At 34.7% G+C, this 17,540-nt stretch overlaps 2 protein-coding genes across 2 annotated transcripts; one reads left to right on the forward strand and one right to left on the reverse strand.

Annotated features, from left to right (window-relative positions):
• The first annotated feature begins 1,768 nt into the window (after positions 1–1,768).
• LOC109046952 (probable acyl-CoA dehydrogenase 6) lies at positions 1,769–14,658 on the forward strand. Its single transcript, XM_042744986.1, has 9 exons — positions 1,769–2,007; positions 5,239–5,359; positions 10,111–10,240; positions 11,497–11,603; positions 12,718–12,885; positions 12,977–13,150; positions 13,471–13,632; positions 13,909–14,059; positions 14,285–14,658. The coding sequence occupies exons 1-9, from the start codon at positions 1,789–1,791 to the stop codon at positions 14,373–14,375; spliced, it is 1,323 nt and encodes a 440-aa protein (XP_042600920.1). The 5' UTR covers positions 1,769–1,788; the 3' UTR covers positions 14,376–14,658.
• A 444-nt stretch (positions 14,659–15,102) lies between these two features.
• LOC109046615 (BET1 homolog) lies at positions 15,103–17,100 on the reverse strand. The gene is made up of 4 exons (XM_019064366.2): positions 16,918–17,100; positions 16,107–16,216; positions 15,786–15,842; positions 15,103–15,701 (listed from the first exon to the last, which is right to left on the reverse strand). The coding sequence occupies exons 1-4, from the start codon at positions 16,934–16,936 to the stop codon at positions 15,546–15,548; spliced, it is 342 nt and encodes a 113-aa protein (XP_018919911.1). The 5' UTR covers positions 16,937–17,100; the 3' UTR covers positions 15,103–15,545.
• Positions 17,101–17,540: the final 440 nt, after the last annotated feature.

Genomic DNA, 17,540 nt, shown 5'->3' on the forward strand with positions numbered 1-17,540 from the left:
CCACACAAAGGGACAGGGCACTTGTCAATCAAGAAGCTCCCCTGGGAACTGCATGAAAAGCTCAGTGACTAGATTAATGTTAAGGAAATAAATCTGTCATTTATGTTCCTAATTGTTGTCAAGTTATGTTCATATGTAATCAAGCAACAAATTATGCATTAAAGAGCCGAAAATGTGTTTTAGTTAATTTTTCTTTTAAAATTGTCCTTGTTGTCCCATATTATCAAATATGATTGAGAATGTAGGACAGCATGCTTTGGGTAATCTGGGACAGTTTTCAAATGGGGGAAATATGCATTTAGGGACTTTATAAGTCTATTGACAAGGGCTAATATATGCCATAATGAGAAATGGGTGTTTAGGTGAATTACTGGAGGTTATAACATTAGCATAAATATCGTTACAATCATAAATTGTTGCTGTTACTTAAATTTTAGTTGATTTTTTAAAATGTTAATACAATATTAAACAAATGTTAAACAATTTTAATAGAGTTTTAAAGGAATTTAAATGAATTAACACAGTAGATCATTAATCCTATGTAGAGATAGAAATAATATTTCCTGATATTGGAATATACATTTTTCTTATTGAGATTTCTGTACTTGTCATTTTTTTCATAATGCTTTGATTAATATAGGCTTTTTTTATTTAGGCCTAATACATATAATATAATTATATGTAATAATACACAGTGAACTGTTCCAGATTATCAAATTCAGGCAGAATATATATATATATATATATATATATATATATATATATATATATATATATATATATATATATATATATATATATACAGTACAGACCAAAAGTTTGGAAACATTACTATTTTTAATGTTTTTGAAAGAAGTTTCTTCTGCTCATCAAGCCTGCATTTTTTTTGATCAAAAATACAGAAAAAAAAAAATGTAATATTGTGATATATTATTACAATTTAAAATAATTGTTTTTAAATTTATTATACTTTAAATTATCATTTATTTCTGTGATGCAAAGCTGAATTTTTAGGATCATTATCACATGATCCTTTAGAAATCATTCTAATATGATGATTCATTATCAAAGTTGGAAAAACAGTTCTGCTGCTTAATATTTTTTTAGAACATTTGATACTTTTTTAGGATACTTTGATGAATAAAAAGTAAAAAAAAAAAAAAAAAAAAAAAAGAAGCTATTTTTTAAAAATATAAATATTTTGTAATAACAATATACACTACTGGTCAGTAATTTGGGGTCAGTAATTTTTTTTCTTTCTTTCTTTTTTTTTTAAATAAAATCAATACTTTTATTCAGCAAGGATGTGTTAATTGATAAAAAAAAGTGATAGTAAAGAAAATATATTATTAGAATATATATATTAGAATTTTTTTTTTATTTTGAATAATGCAGTTCTTTTTAACCTTTTTATTCATCAATATATTAGACAGCAGAACTGTTTCCAACACTCATAATAAATCAGAATATTAGAATGATTTCTAAATGATCATGTGATAGACTGGATGTTACATGTGACAATGAAGGCTGGAGTAATGATGCTGAAAATTCAGCTTTGTATTACAGGAATAAATAATTTTTTTAAAGTATATTCAAATAGAAAACTATTATTTTAAGTTGTAATAATATTTCACAATATTACTGTTTTTTCTGTATTTTTGATCAAATAAATGCAGGCTTGATGAGCAGAAGTCGATTAAAAATAGTAATGTTTCTCTCTCTATGGCTCTGGCCGTACTGATAGCATAGTTACTGTACTGTACATTCGAGTGCTACGTGAGTCGTCTAATGCGCATGCGCAGATCAACACTTGTCAGAATGGCACTGCGCGTCTTGAGATTTAGTTTGGCTTTGAATCGCAATTTACTTAAGACAACTGTTGTCTGCAACAAACGGCACTTGTCAGATAAAGCGTCCTCCAATCCGAAAGCATCCGTTTCTACCGACAATATCGAACATGTTATCTACACAGAGGAACATTATGCATTAAAAGCATCTTTGAGAAAGGTAGATATGGCCGCGTGCTATTGTATTGTATCTGTAATAACTGTATAATTCTCTGTCGATATGAATGTCGATAAAGTATCTTGCTACCTGATTATTACACACAAATTAATGTGCAGGTCGAATCTTTTTCAGCAAGTGAATGTAGGTAAGAGGTCACGCACTATAGCTTGCATTTCTCTGCTAAATTGCAACTGGTCGGTTGTATGAATTGCTTGGGATGTTATTGTCAGTGTCTGACATAATTAAACGATTTTATGACGGAGTTTCTGATATAAAGATACATTTTCTCGATTAACAGTTGAATTGTCAAGATTAACCGCTTTGTTTTGATGCTTCCAGGAAGCTCATATTGTCACGTGACGCTCATGTTGCGTAGGCCTATGGCCTGTCAACTCCACACTAAGTTTTTTTTAATCCTTCTTTACCAAATAGATAGTTTTTAATTTTCATTTACATTTAATTAACATTAAAATTACAGTTTGAATGTTTTATGATAAAGCTATTGTTTTGCTGTCATTTCCATTACTCTAAATATTTAAAAAAAACAAGTATTTATTTCCCCCAAAAATGTTATGCTTGATTATTATAAGTCATCTAGTAATCTCTCGCCATCTCTATTTTTTTTAAATGTCACATTTAATTTTCCAATAGCTAATCTTTTGAGTTAGCAAGGTCAAGGCTTTTCTCCAAAGAGTGAAAAAATACCCTTTCCATTATACCTTATTATCTTCTTTAAGGCATGTGATAAATGTTAACATGAATTATATCTGAATTAAGAAGATTTAAATGATTGTAAGTCATTATAATTATACTTTTATATCAACTGTGTAGGCTAGGAAGGGTTACAGGGCTGGGGAAGGAAGTTTTCTTTCCCAGCGGCTTCAAGTGTGTCAGAATAGGCTAGTATCAGGAAGGATATAAGTGGAAAACAGAAAAAGCAACGAATAATGAAAACAATGCCATAGTGTGAAGCTCAGGGAGGGAGTTTATTAAAAGAACTCACCAGAGACAGTGGCACATTGAAAACAAGGTAGAATAGTCCTTGACTTAGAAGCATGTTATGTTATTATGCATCTATATAAAAGGAAGGACTGGTGTGAAATTTAACAGTGCATAATATTTGCGAGCTTGGTTTTATTTTTCAGATTTTACTCATGCTACAAGTATCTTACAGTAAAATGCACTTTTTCACAAGGTCATCTCATGACTCATGACATGAAATTCTTCACACGGTATTAATCTTATGTAATGCTTAAGTCGCGTCAGTTCTGTTCAGATTGAAATAAAGGGAGTATGATTAAAAAAAAATCTAAATGTTTCATGCACAAATAGGGTTACCGCTTCCAGGAAACATCACTTACTGTTATTCAGATTAGTTCAATGGTCATGTCTTCTGGGTGCATAAAGTGTTGACAAACCATAAGTCAGAGTTCTGGACTCCACCAAACAATTCTCTGCTCGGACCGACAAGAGAATTGTGGAATGTATCACCTAACTTTATTCTGAATTAGGAACCTTGTACTGTAGGTTCGAACAGGGCGGACCACCCTTCCTTTCTGACCGTATTATCCAGTCAATGTTTTCTGGGTTTTGAGTAAACCAATACTAAATATGATTCTTCTGTTATATGTTCTTTTCCAGTTTTTCCCGCCAATTCCTTCTGCTGAAGAAATTGAAACTAGTTCACGCTGAGTTTGTTAGTGTGATGTTGACCCCTGGCTTCCTTTCGATTTGAAACACTGTTTGTCTTGTGAACACTGCTTTTGAGTCAGGACGTTTTTGTTGGCCAGTGTAGCAGCATGTCTGCATGTTTTTGGGGAAATGTGGTGCTCATCCCTCTATTTTTCTAACTTTCACAGCTCATACTGAAACAGGTTTTTGTCTCAGTTTGTACTCATTAAACAAGTAAGCATGACATATTAGCTCAAGAGGACTCATTTCCATAGCTGAAAAAATGTATGGCCTTAATTGAATTAAAATTAGTGGCTCATCAGCTTACTTTTATTGCTCACATAATGCATTATTGGGAAAATAATTCAATTCCTTTTTTGCTTCATTTGTTTAAGTAGATTTTAATGAATTGCCTTACTTTCCTTTGACTCCCCCACTGCAACATTATAGTGTTCTTGTGATCAGACACTGAAACCGTACAATGAGTATTACAAGGTCTGTTGACTTTTAATTGCATTTGTTTTAGAGACTTCTACTCCATCTGTTTTCAACTTAATAGTTTAGCCCAAAATACTCACCTTTATGTTTGGAATATGTGTCAGTTTCTATGGGACAGTTATTAAGCAGAATGTCCAGACTGCCAGTTAACAGCAAGCAGAAGGCAATAATTTTGTTTAATAATAACTATAAATTTCAGTCTGCCCCTCTCAAAAGTACATTGCATGGCTTTGGAAAAATCATAAATATAGAACATATTTTCAGTTTTTTTTTTTTAATGGTTCATACCTTTATGGAACTTTTTTTTTTTTTGTAAATGTCGCTCGTCTGTCAGGAATATATTTTTGGCTGTGCTTGTATGGTTCAAATGTACATGGAGTACTGCTGCAGACGCTTACTATATTTCACAATGGTTATTACAACAGGCAGGCGTCTTGAAGTGACTCAAAAGGAAGTTTAGTGTCTGGTCCCGCTTTCAAGGAAGCAAGCTATTGTAAGGCTATATTACTCTATATAGCTTGAAGGGACATGAATGTGTCTTTATTTTTGGCCTTTTGTTACTGTTATATAAAGAGAGAGTGGGAATTGATGAGTGGAAGGGTATGGATCAGGAAATGACGTGAACTGGATTCAAATCGTCATTACACTTTGTGAGTTAATTGCTAGGCAACATGTCTGTCAGAAATTAAATACTGAATTACTTGTTGATATTTCTGGTTACTTTGAAAAGCTTTTGTGATTCATTGCTTATTATAGGAATTCCAGACTTCAGTCTCTATTATTTTTATGGATCATTTATGCAAACATTTAGACTGTTTCCCAGTTTCTGTCGTGTTGTTTTTAGATTATGTTGTGTGTTTCAGCGCAGATGTTTCCTCCAGTAAATTGATTTATCGTAAAATCCTGCTTCAGTGGAATAAATGTTTAATTGCAAACAGGGTGTTAATGTAATGCCCAATTTCCCTATGAATCAGATCATATCCATGTCAGATCATTTTTAGATTTGGTTACAGGATTCAGATAAAGCGTTCTGATCTATGTTTGAAATTGAATGTTTTACAGATCATTGATCAAGAGATCAACCCATATGTAGATAAATGGGAAGAAGAAGGGCTATTTCCTGCTCATAAGATCTTCAAAATCCTGGGTAATGCAGGATTTCTAGGAGTCAACAAACCCGTAGGTAAGTAAACATTCACTACTTCAGATTTACCATAAGCATACAAGTGACCCATTTTTCTTGTATTTTATATTTGTATTACCCCCCCCCCTTTTGCACCAAAACTGTCATAAATTAGTTTTTCGTGCTAATTTCCTTCAACTCTCTGGCATTTAGAGTTAAACCAGAAGTTTAACCTTAACCATAACCCTAAATCTTCAACCACTCTTTCCTAAAACTGGGTCCTTCAAAAGAATGCTATATACAGAGCTGCAGGTGCTACATAACCAGTTTGGGTGTTCACATGTTTCAGATTTTGATGCCAGAACACAATTTCAGCACAAGCTGTTTGTGCAACTTAAAGCAGGTTTTCTTTTAGTTCCAAACTTATCTATTTTGTTCTATTGCACAAGATCAAGGAAAACCTGATGTGACCCATTGAAAGCAGCAGGTTGAAAAAGACATTTGTGAAAAATATTGCTCTTCCACAGAAAAATATGCGTTTAAAGCACGAACTGGAACATTTTGATTTTCCAATAATGACAGAATCACAGTTCGAAGAAACTTTCTTCAGAAAAGCAGAGAAAAAGAAGATTGTAGGGTGCCCTTAAAGAGTCTTAGTTTTTTATGGGAGTACAGATGGATTCATGACAAAATAACAACATGGCTCCAAGAAGCAATTATGAGAACAGTGGAAAACACCTTGTAACACAAAATAGATTTGTGGCCGTACACATATCAAAATGTCAGTACACAACTTTTTACCATACGGTTCAAAGCGTTGCTATAAACCCCAACACACGAGAAGAATAAAGAACAACCAAAAGGAAATACAATTGGTGCCTGTGCAAATTTTAAAAGCCCACAGGCTCTCAGTGAAATGTAAAATTCAAATTGAAGTATTTTTTGCCCTGTTTTTAACACTCTTCTATGCATTTTTATGAATGTACAACAGATTATCTTGGTATGTTTGAAATGAAGACATCAACAAATATACAATCCAAATCTAGGACTGTAAGAACTTGTGCAAACAATCATTTCTAAATTTCATGCAGATTATATCCTTACAATTTGTTACAATTTTTCTTATTTTTTATGACAGAGCAAAAGTTTTAGTAATTAAATGTTAAGAATACAATTCAGTATAATTTCTAGGTGGATGGATGCTCTGGGGGAAGCAGCTTCATAAATCTGTAGGTCAATGGAGAGCAGCACTTGCATTAAGAAGTGCTGACACTGACACTTCTGCATTAGCAGGCTGGATTTACAGACTCTTCTTAGAGAGAAGATTAGTACTCGAAGCGTTGCCTCACCTCTTTTGATATGTGCAGCACAGATACACCAGCAAGTCTCTAAACAATAACGTAAAATCTGTTTAGGTGAATTGTGACTTGACTGCTGTAGGCTAAAGCGTAGCTTTTCCTGTACACACACTATTTTTCATCTCTCGTCTGTGCGCTCACTCTCGAGATTTGGAGTTTTTGAGCTATTTTTATTTTCAAAATCCACCATCATCAGTGACTATAAAGTTTACATTTTTACATTTATAGAAACCAGCACCATTTTATTTGAATGTAAGCATTTTTCTTTCACTTCCATGGTTAGTTCAATGAACACACATTACTTAGCAGCAGGGTTCGTTGTTGTATTATTCGAGATAAGTTGTCACATTGCAACTTGCTTTTTTGAATATACCTATTATAAGCAACTTTTAAACTGTAAAACAAAACGTAAACCATACTTGTTTACAGAAATGTTTTTTTTTTTTTTTTTTTTTGCAATTTTATTTTTGAAGACAGAATTCACAAAAATGAATTTCAACTTATTTTGTCTTCAGGGAATCATGTAACTATATTTTGAAGATCAGTACTAAATTAAAAAAAAAAAAAAAAAGATATTTAGGCAAAATAAGAAAAATGTACCCCCCCCCCCCCCCAGCAACTGTTCAGAACAAACAAGCGACTCATGAACAACTATCAATAAACAAAAACCTGCTGTGGATCATTTAGGTAAGAATCAAGGGGATGTAAACTTTTGAACAGTGAACTATTATTTTCTCTTGTGGACTACATGTCAACTCATTTACTCATTTTAGTTGTTATGCGTGTCTCAGTCAGAACACTGGTGCCACAGGACACAAACAATAAAAACCCATTACAAATTAGCCATTTGTTGCATCCAGTGGGGACATAATTATGGGTTATAATGACTGATACAGTGTTTTTACGCGTTGCATTGCATAACGCCGCGTAAACGAAACCATGTCTGCATTTGTGATCGGAGAAACGACAAACAACAAGCACTACTTTAAACCAGTGGTTCTCAATTCCAGTCCTCGCACCCCCCATGTCTCTCTTTGTTAACACACCTGATTCAGATAATCAGCTCGTTAGAAGTGAGCTTCGTACATGAACTGTGTTCCCATTGACATGGTCCCTACACAGTGTTCATTGCTCCTTACTCCCTGAGCAGGGGAAATCTGTTGAAGTTTACTGCACTTCGGAACATTCATTCACGGATTCGCGCTGTGCAATGTCTTCACACACGGACAAATGTGACATCATATACTTCTGTAAATAAATACAATTTAAATTCACGTCTCGCACACTACAATGCACTTTGAATGGAACATATACGTTTGCTTAGAAATGGAATCATGGCGGAGTATACTGTGTTGTCCACTTCGCAGGGCACTTACGTTTGAATAGAACAAACGTCTGAAGCCATAAGAGAAACATACAAAATGTGCAAAGCTGGGGGGCGCGAGGACTGGAATTGAGAACCGCTGCTCTACACTGCTCAAAACTCATGTTTTAATCATCAGTGGCAAATCTTTTACATATGTAAACGTACTTATAGACTGTGAGTCAGAAGTGCCGGCATTGTAGTCTTCTCTCCCAGGATCAGGAAACAGTCCTCCATAAAATGTGCTGCACACTAAATATTTGGGTTGAACTGTTCTGGAACAGTGTTGCAAATACAACTTAACCACTGATTTCTAGTTGTGTCCTCTTTTGGAAGACCAAACAAAGTATTTTCGCTTTCACAACGAAACAGCGTCTCCACAAAATGGCACCGTTGGCAACAGCGAGAATAAAAGTTACGCCTTCTTTCTTTGCGTGAACATTTGGGTGGCATTATGCAAATCTTCCCACATCGTGATGTAGACATGTGGGGGCGTGTTAGAACGAGCCGTTTTGGGGTGTGTGGTTAACTCTTGACTTTTATAAAGAATATCTCTTTGGGTTTGAGACTTTAGTCTTTGCAACTTTACAGATCTTTTTTATGCACCAAGAGCTTCTAATAAAGAGAAAGGAAAAATTGAAATTGCATCATATGACCCCTTTAACATTCTGAAGATTCTGAAAGGTGGATGTAAACCTTTGACCTCAACTGTATCATCGGTATCATTTTCAACATGCACACAATGCTATATGATCCTAGGTTTGTAGTGATATACGGTATTTTGAGTCCCTGTTTTAGAGTTTTGCTAGTTCCCATAACAACTTCCTCATGAAATCGCCGTTTTCAAAACCTTGCAGAACACTGGCATAAATCCAGATTGACTGTTTTTCCAACCCTGGCAACCTCAGATAAGACAGTAAGACTCCATTCTTATCCAAACTGACCAGTCTTTTGACATTTACTCCCACAACATGTGGGTGTACATGGCCTCGTTTCTTTTGAAATATCTCTCATTTCACATCTATGTGTTGATTAAATGTACTGCGAAAGGTTACGCCACCAAACAGGAGAATCACTCTCCACCAAAAAAACTTAAATATTTACATGCACACAGCGAATGGAAATGTTGACCACCTTCCAATAGCTGTCCTTCGTAAAGCACAGATCCTTAAACATTAAACATCCTGTTCCAACTGTGCTTCCTAGTATTTCATACTATACAAACCCATATAAGACTATTACATAATATTTGCATTATAATGTGGAAATCTTTCACAGTGTTTTACGTACCAATCAAATGTTGTTCTCCTTAAGGTAAGTTAAGCTAGTTTGTGGTCAGGATAAACAAACCTTCTATTTAGATTAATCTCAGATCGTCTGTTCGGATACTAAATTGTTGGACTCCAGCTGTTCCTTTGCAGCTGTATCTGTTTCCTCTGCTCTCTGGCTTCTCTCTTCCTTATTTTGCCACACCAAATATTGTCCACGACCATTGTGGGACCTGATGACAGAAAACATGGGGGAAGTGAGTGTAGAGTTCAGCACAGTCACTAAAGGACTTGCTTTTTAGCATTATTGTTGCCATTATTGCTTTCACATAATATAATAATTTCCTTAATGTCGTAATATTTGTTTCCTGAAGAAAAAAGCTAAGTGAAATGGAACATGAAATGACATGAATAAATGCAAAACAAGGAAAGTATCGTGGGAAACAGTAATGGTTTTATTACGGTCAAATGTAATAGTTTGCGCAAGACATTGTAGTATGTTATAATGATGACTAAATGGACCGCAGGGGTGTGAAAAGGGCATGTCAAGTTTTAGATTACTGCATGGCAAAAATATGTAGACGAATCTTACATGATGCATATTTGTCTTCAGTACTGAAGTAAGCAAGTTCAGATTAATGCTGCAGAAGATATGATAGAAATAATCTAAATTACACCTGCTTTGTGATCAAAATGTTGAGATATTTGTCTAAATAATTCATTTCAAATATTTACATGCTTATTAACAAAAAAAGAAGAGATGAAGCATCCAGGGGATCTGCTCACTGGACATTCACTTACCTCTTTCTTCACTGTCTGCAGAGTATGGAGGTCTGGGGTTGGACTTTAGCTATAGTGTGGCTGTAGCAGAAGAACTGGGGAACATCAACTGTGGAGGAATTCCCATGGCCATCGGCGTGCAGAGTGACATGGCTACACCTGCACTGGCCAGGTATTTCTCCTGCTTAACCTTTAAATAGTAACCAGTTAAGTAAACGGCTTACTATTTTTTAAAATTAGTAACAAAAACATCAGACATTATTCCATCATAATTTCCAGATGTGTGCTACATTGCTCTTCACATTGCGCACGTGAGGGACACTGCATTACTGTATTGATAAAAAAATGGTATTTTGCACTTTTAGGTTAGTTGTTGGTGAGATAATGACAATAATGAAATAATAATTAAAAGAGATGGTAAAAAATCATGATAATCACTTTTGGTTCATTCGTCACACAGACAAAAAGGTGTAGTTGGGTGCAGTGTATTATGGCCTTCCTTACATAAAGAAACTTTGCATTGTGCACATTATGCATAATTTATACAGTGGAAAATGTAACGGTAGTATCTAATTAAGCTATTTTGAACAGCCAGTCTCATTGTTGGCCTGTCATTAAATGCCATTTATCTCACAATATTCATCTCTCACTTTGAAATTACTTTTACATGTTTTCCAGTAAAAAAAAAAAAATGTTTTAATACTTGAGAAATATCTTGATTTATTGTAGTAAACCCATCTGCGAGAAATTTTTTATTTTTTTTTGCTAAATAAAAATGAATTTGGTTTGGGAAAAACAGGGTAAGAAAAATAAACTTATTTTAAGATATATGAGATATATGCTCTTATGAGAAAATATATTATGCAGTTTTGCTTTTAAAATTATTTTTTATTATTTATTTATTCATTTCTGTGTTTTTATTTATTTATCTATAGGGAAAAGGCTAAAAAACTGAATAGGAAAATTATTTTATTTGATTTAGTAGAATGTTGCAGTAGACTCTGAATGAGGTATTGCTTCACCATGTGTTGATAAACTCTTAAAACAAATGAAATCACCTATCACTTATTATAAAAAAATACTGTAGTCATCAGGATGGTTCCTTTTCCTGTTTTTAGCATTTGATATATTCTGACTGCTGCAGGTTGTACGCTGTCACTGAGGGGATATTACTGCACTGTGCTCACTCTCTGGAAACACTCATTTTTCTGTGCATATTCTGTTTGGCTGTTTGGATTCAGAAAATCAGGGATTTTGATTAGTCTTTGTGATTCTGCCCTATGGAACAGTTTCTGAAATTGCATTTGCTGCTAGTAAAATGTTTGTGTCTTCTGTAGCCCATGCTGTCTTACGAGCTTTTAATCACTGTTGCTACGACACTCACAAAATAACTGTAAGGATGTGACTGTGACCTCTGTGCTGTTGTAGGTTTGGTTCTGCAGAGCTCAAGAAAGAGTTCTTGCAGCCCACCATAATGGGAGACATAGTGGTCTGCCTCGGGGTGAGCGAAACAGGGGCCGGCTCTGATGTAGCAAGTAAGTATTTTGCTGGAGATAATGTATCTATTATGTATATATTGCCATGGGGGTGTTCTAAACAAGATGTAAACATACACCAGATGCAAATCTAAAATGAATTACTTTCCCAAATGAAGATATCAAAGCATTTCAGGCCAGGGAGATTAAAAGGCTTGTCTACATGGGAATACCACACAGGGGGATGCAGATCCATTTTTCAGTTGTTTTGAGTACTATATTACTTAATTTTATATTTAAGCCAAGTATGATCTAAAGCAGTGATTCTCAACCTTTTTGGCTTGAGGGTCCTTTTTTGTCCAAGCAAAAATCCTCCAATGTCCTCTAATATCTCTGCTGTAATTATGGCAAAGCTGGTTGTTTTCTTCTTTTTTATTAACAGAAACTGGGAGCGGTGATATAGTTAAATTAACCACAGTTCATTTTGTGATTCCATAACATTGTTATTGTTAACAAACTACTTTAACTATTAAAAATAATTTTCAGTAATTGAAACAAAATTAGTGAAATAAGTTAAAGCACTGAAACTAAATAAAGAAATCAAAGCTATATATGAATATAAAATAGTACAACAGAAATTAATAAAAACACTAATTAATACTATAATATTATATAATCAATAGTAAAATAACATATTTAAGCATAAATAGTCAAGTTTGATTATGAAAAATTGTGTAACAAAAATTTAATTTAACTGGTGTTGTTTCAAATTTTGATATTTTTGTTAAAAAAATGTAAAAAATAAAAAATAAAATAAAAAATACTAAAAATTAAAATGTAAACTGAAAATATAAAAATAGAAACTAGCTTAAAATATTAAAATACTGTAATAGTATATAAATAAAATAACACCAGGAAGTTTCAAGAACTAGCTCTTTAATAAAAACAATAGTTACTGTTGGGGGAAAATGTTTTTTTTTAGCATTTTAATTAGGTAAAAGTGTTATTAATAATAATAATATTTATATGAATAATAATATATTATTTAAATCATTTTAAGTGACCCCGTGGCCCAGTTGGAAGCTTTCTGAAGCCCCATAGTAGGCCTCTGCCTCCTGGCTGAGAACCACTGATCTAAAGAGTCTAATTTGGAAATAAACACTGTCTCCTTCAGGCATCAAGACTAAAGCTGTGCGCAAAGGAGATGAATTCGTCATTAATGGAGGAAAGATGTGGACTACTAATGGCACTCAGGCAGACTGGATGTGCCTTCTGGCCAATACCAGCGATGGCCCTCCACACAAGAACAAATCCCTAATCTGCTTACCTATGAATCTGCCAGGTAAGACTTAATGCAAAAGCACACAACTTTTGGAAAAATAGTCTTTTGACTGCCAAAGAAAACATGCTAATGTTTTACCGTACGTCCGCAGGAGTTCACATCGCACGTAAGATCGATAAAATGGGCATGTGGTCATCAGATACAGCAGAGGTGTTTTTCGATGACGTGCGTGTGCCCTGCAAAAACGTCATAGGGCAGGAGGGAATGGGCTTCACGTACCAGATGCTTCAATTCCAGGAGGAGCGACTCTGGGGAGTGGCCAATAGTAAGTTATCCTTTCCGACTCCCACACATCAAACATTTCTCTTCACTGGCACGGCATGACGTCAGTGTCTTAATGTCAGTAGTGCCTGTGTTTTTACAAGCCAGGTCAGATCCTCTCAGGCCCGAATGTGTTTAATGAGTCATGAGTCAAACTTGTGTGTTTTGCTTCAAACATCAAGGAAGAAAAAGGTCTGACATGTTCTGGAGGGTCTTTTGAAATCATCAGCAAACATTTTCGCATTCCTGAAATCCAGCTATTTCCTCAATCATATAATTTGCTGAAAAACACATGGGAATTTTTCCTATGCCTTGTTTTTAAAGTTCTGACGACCATGGAGAAAGTTGTCCAAGAGACCGTTAATTACACCAGACAGAGGAAGATCTTCAATCAGCCGATTCTGTACCACCAGGTCGTTCACTTCAGGCTGGCTGAGCTGCAGACAGAAATCGAGCTGTTGCGCTCCCTTTTGCATCGCGCCACAGGTGAGTCCGACCGTTTCTTCAATTATTCCGGAATGAATTTAAAGGCCAAGGCAGCTATGCAATTTCATGGGTTTGGGTCTGGTAGGTCTACAGAGCCACCAATTTCTGAATTAATAATGGAAAGAAATGGTGTGAACACTTGCTTGCAATCAGTCCATTTTCATTCTTCCTCCCTCAGGTTGTGAAATTAAAAATTGGAGCTGAACCTCAGCGCGTATGCCTGAAAACGAATACCTCTGAATTTGTTTGTTTTTTACCCCTGTGCACTTTCATTAGCTTTGTACATTAAGGGAAACGATGTGACAAAGTTGGCGTCAATGGCCAAGCTGAAGGCAGGACGACTGGCCCGAGAGCTTGGTGACAGCTGCCTCCAGTACTGGGGTGGCATGGGCTTCACCAGTGACGTCCTGGTCAGCAGGTTCTACAGGTCAGTTTCTCTTATCTGAATGAGGTGAACATGCATGTGCTCTCAGAGCTGCAGTGACATCTAGTGACATTTAAAAGCAACAGGTTTGGATTGCATGTATATACTCATGAGTATGAGCGGGAAGAGCCAGGTCAAGTGTGAATGCAGTGAATCCAGTTTCCAAGTGATTTATAAAAGTGTAAAATATTGGATACAGATATATCTGATCTGTTTTTTTCTTAACAGGGACTCCAGGTTGATGTCCATTGGTGCAGGAGCTGATGAGGTGATGCTGTCAATCATATGCAAGTACATGGACACTCTACCCAAGAAATGACATCACCAATATGAGTTCACTTTGAAAAACAAAGTGCCCTTAAAAGGAGAATATGACACGAAATATAAATGAACTGTAGTTATATCAGTTATAAAAGCCATTAACAACCTTAAGATGGATGATTTGTAGCTTGCAGTAAAAAAAAAAAAAAGGTATTTTAATAAAGACTTGATGAAAAACTTTATATGTAGTTATATGTAGCATATGTACATTTTGATTATAGTTTTATATGAATGTTTGTTAATATGCATGAAAAAAATAAAGTTTTCATAATTCTTCAGTAGCTTGTTGTAAGATTTCTGAGAAGCATAAATGGGATATATAAAGACACGACTCAAGTTGACAACTTAAAGGAATTTATGTAATAATTCTCTGAAAAATGACATTTATTTACAAAAGAAAAAAAAATTAACCATGCATTATTTTAACCATAGAGACCAAAAGAGATTGGACAAGAACTTCAAAATAACTTAAGACATTTCTGAAGTACACAGAATTATGGGGTTGTTTTCAATATGGTCATAATTATACATCTGCATTGCACATAAACTCTCGTATCAGTATGGTTTTCACAATCTGAAGATCAGCCACTTGAACACTACATTCATACAATTTTGTGGCAACTCTTTCAAGAATATTGTAAGACTTTCACAGTAAAAGAAAGGAAACTAAAGGCATAATATCTCTTATATATATTTCACACCACCAACCAGCTCATAACAACCATTACTTCCAACTATATGATTAGAGAACTACTGTGCTGTTTCGTGCTACTCTTTTAAATGCATTTATCTGTATCCTTATAGAAGATATAAATTAGCACACATTTATATCACTGAAGTTCTCCTAAAAGAATAATACCATTAAACAAAGGTCATTATTTCTGAAAAAAAGAAGGAAAGATGCATGTTGTTAATCTTCAAAATATTTTTTGTGATAAGATTTAGACAACTAGCATTATCCCTTCCCCTCGGGGAACACTAATGGTGGGTTAGGACAGATTTTTGTCTCATAGTGCACATTGTCAATCAATGGTTCAACTTCTTGTCCAGTGGAAAGAAAGCACTCTCGTACTCCTCAATAACCTCAGTCCTCGTCATCTCTGTGAGGATTCTGACCCTCTACCTCAAATAAGCATGGCACGAACGAAAGGTCTCATCAGTCCTACGATCACCTCAGTTTGATCACCCAGTACAGGACAATAAACACAAACAGGGCAAACAGCAGCATGTAGCAGTACACCTTGGTTTGGCTTCCCCTGGAGATGAGCTTCAATCTACCAATGGTGGCTCCCAACAGACCTCCAGTTGAGTCAAAGTCCGAGTCCTTGAGGAGAAACAAACGTTAGATGTTTAAGCTTTTTAGATAAGTGTTTTGATGAAGAGAGTAGAATCAATTCCCATCGCTTACCATTTCTCCTAACATTTTATTCTGGTACTTGACTTCATTTCCAATATCAATTGAAAGCTGAAAAAGATGTAAAAAACCTACGTTATTTAGGATTCAACACGTTATTGCCATAACCTAGCTGTATAGAACAATTGTGCTCACAGAGTTCTAACTATTTTTTTGTTGTTGTAATTATTATGCATGAAGCTTTATTAGTATGTATTATATATTTAATGCTATATACTTTATATAATTCCCTTATAGAGAGAGAGAGAGAGAGGGAGGACAGTTGTGCAAATCGGTTATTAAAAATATAGAATCAAATATGTTAAGTCCACTTACATGTTTAAGTGCATGTACTTTAGCTTTCAGTCCCTCCTGTAGATGTTCATTCTCCTCCTCATACACACTGTATCCACTTGCAACGTAATTGCCTGGAGGGCCGCCCTCACCTAAACGGCAAACAGGGAAAATTGGCTAGATAAGACTGGTGTTTCTCAGTATTGTAAAATCTAATATCCAGTCACCGCAATCTATTTTAAATGTTAGTAATTGAGGAAGTTTACCACATCATTTTTAACTTCAAATAAGGTTTACATATTCATCAGAAACTACTGAACATCTAAAAACGAGAAACTGTTAATTAAATCTTGTTGGTCTTCACAAGACAAATATATATATATATAATTTCATAATTTAATTCTTGTGAAAATATTTATTTTAATTATTTATTAGTCAAAATCTAAGAACAGATTTTAAATGATATTTTGATCGTTCTTTTTATTAAAACGATATGGAAGGAGTCTAAATCATATTTATATTGTGGCAGTGGCCAAGTGTGTTTATACAAAAACAAAGACTCATTCTTCATCTGATATAAACATCTCTATGTGAAGCTGACCTATGGAACAGTTCTGATACAGAGAAAACTAACGTTAGCCGGTTAACTTACTGGCTTCCTCAGATCAGACTCGTACCGTTATTTATTCATATGGTTCTCCAAACCTGGACATTGTGGTTAACTTTTTCATATGATTTGGTCATTCAGTGTTTGTTCAATGTCTCAAACTGTGACTGATATCTATTTGAATTAAGAACTTAGCTTAGCATAAGATTCAAATATAACGAAATATAAAGAGAAACAGTTACTTACTCAAACCTGCGCGCCTCATTATCAGCCGGAAACCTTTATATGATATCGATCACTGCAGTTTGAAAGAAATGTACCTATTACAAATATTTGCTTATCTTCCTATTTAGAGCCGCTGTACTTTCGCCTTCGCACTCCACAAGCGCCACGACACCATACGGAAGCCGCGGAGGATTAAACCACACGCGAAAGCAGAAAGGGCGTGTGGGTAGTGAAGTTTTCATGTGTTTTTTTTTCTCTCAACTTTCTTTTTATTTTATTTTATTTTATTTTTTACTTGCTGTCACAAATGTTAAAATGCTTCATCTAAAACTAATGGAAATATCACTGTGTATATGCAGTGACCTTGATAGATGACATGGTCATGAACTTTTGTTTTAGCATCAAGGTTAAAATCTTTAGTCCTAATTTACAGTTTTAGGCCTAATTGGTCGCCATTTCTTATTTGCCAACATACCAATTCCATATTTTTATATAGTACCAAAACATCCATCTCTCTCTTATCTTTTAAATTAGATTTAAAGGCTGCAGGCCTAGTTGTATTGAGCCATAGGCTAAGTTAAACAGCTTGTTATCTTTCAGAGTGAGTCTTCCTAAGAAGACACAAATGCTCAAATAAAATGCCT

The sequence above is a fragment of the Cyprinus carpio genome, chromosome B19, assembly GCF_018340385.1.
Source record: "Cyprinus carpio isolate SPL01 chromosome B19, ASM1834038v1, whole genome shotgun sequence".
NCBI lineage: Eukaryota > Metazoa > Chordata > Actinopteri > Cypriniformes > Cyprinidae > Cyprinus > Cyprinus carpio.

Bases quoted from the DNA above. Each gene is read 5' to 3' on its own strand.
- LOC109046952 (XM_042744986.1), top strand. From the start codon at position 1,789: ATGCGCATGCGCAGATCAACACTTGTCAGAATGGCACTGCGCGTCTTG. The intron at 2,008-5,238 runs GTAGATATGGCC...AATGTTTTACAG, and splicing joins TAAAAGCATCTTTGAGAAAG to ATCATTGATCAAGAGATCAA. The intron at 14,060-14,284 runs GTCAGTTTCTCT...TTTTCTTAACAG, and splicing joins CTGGTCAGCAGGTTCTACAG to GGACTCCAGGTTGATGTCCA.
- LOC109046615 (XM_019064366.2), bottom strand. The intron at 15,843-16,106 runs GTAAGTGGACTT...CATCTTTTTCAG, and splicing joins AAGTACATGCACTTAAACAT to CTTTCAATTGATATTGGAAA. The intron at 15,702-15,785 runs GTAAGCGATGGG...TTTCTCCTCAAG, and splicing joins ATAAAATGTTAGGAGAAATG to GACTCGGACTTTGACTCAAC.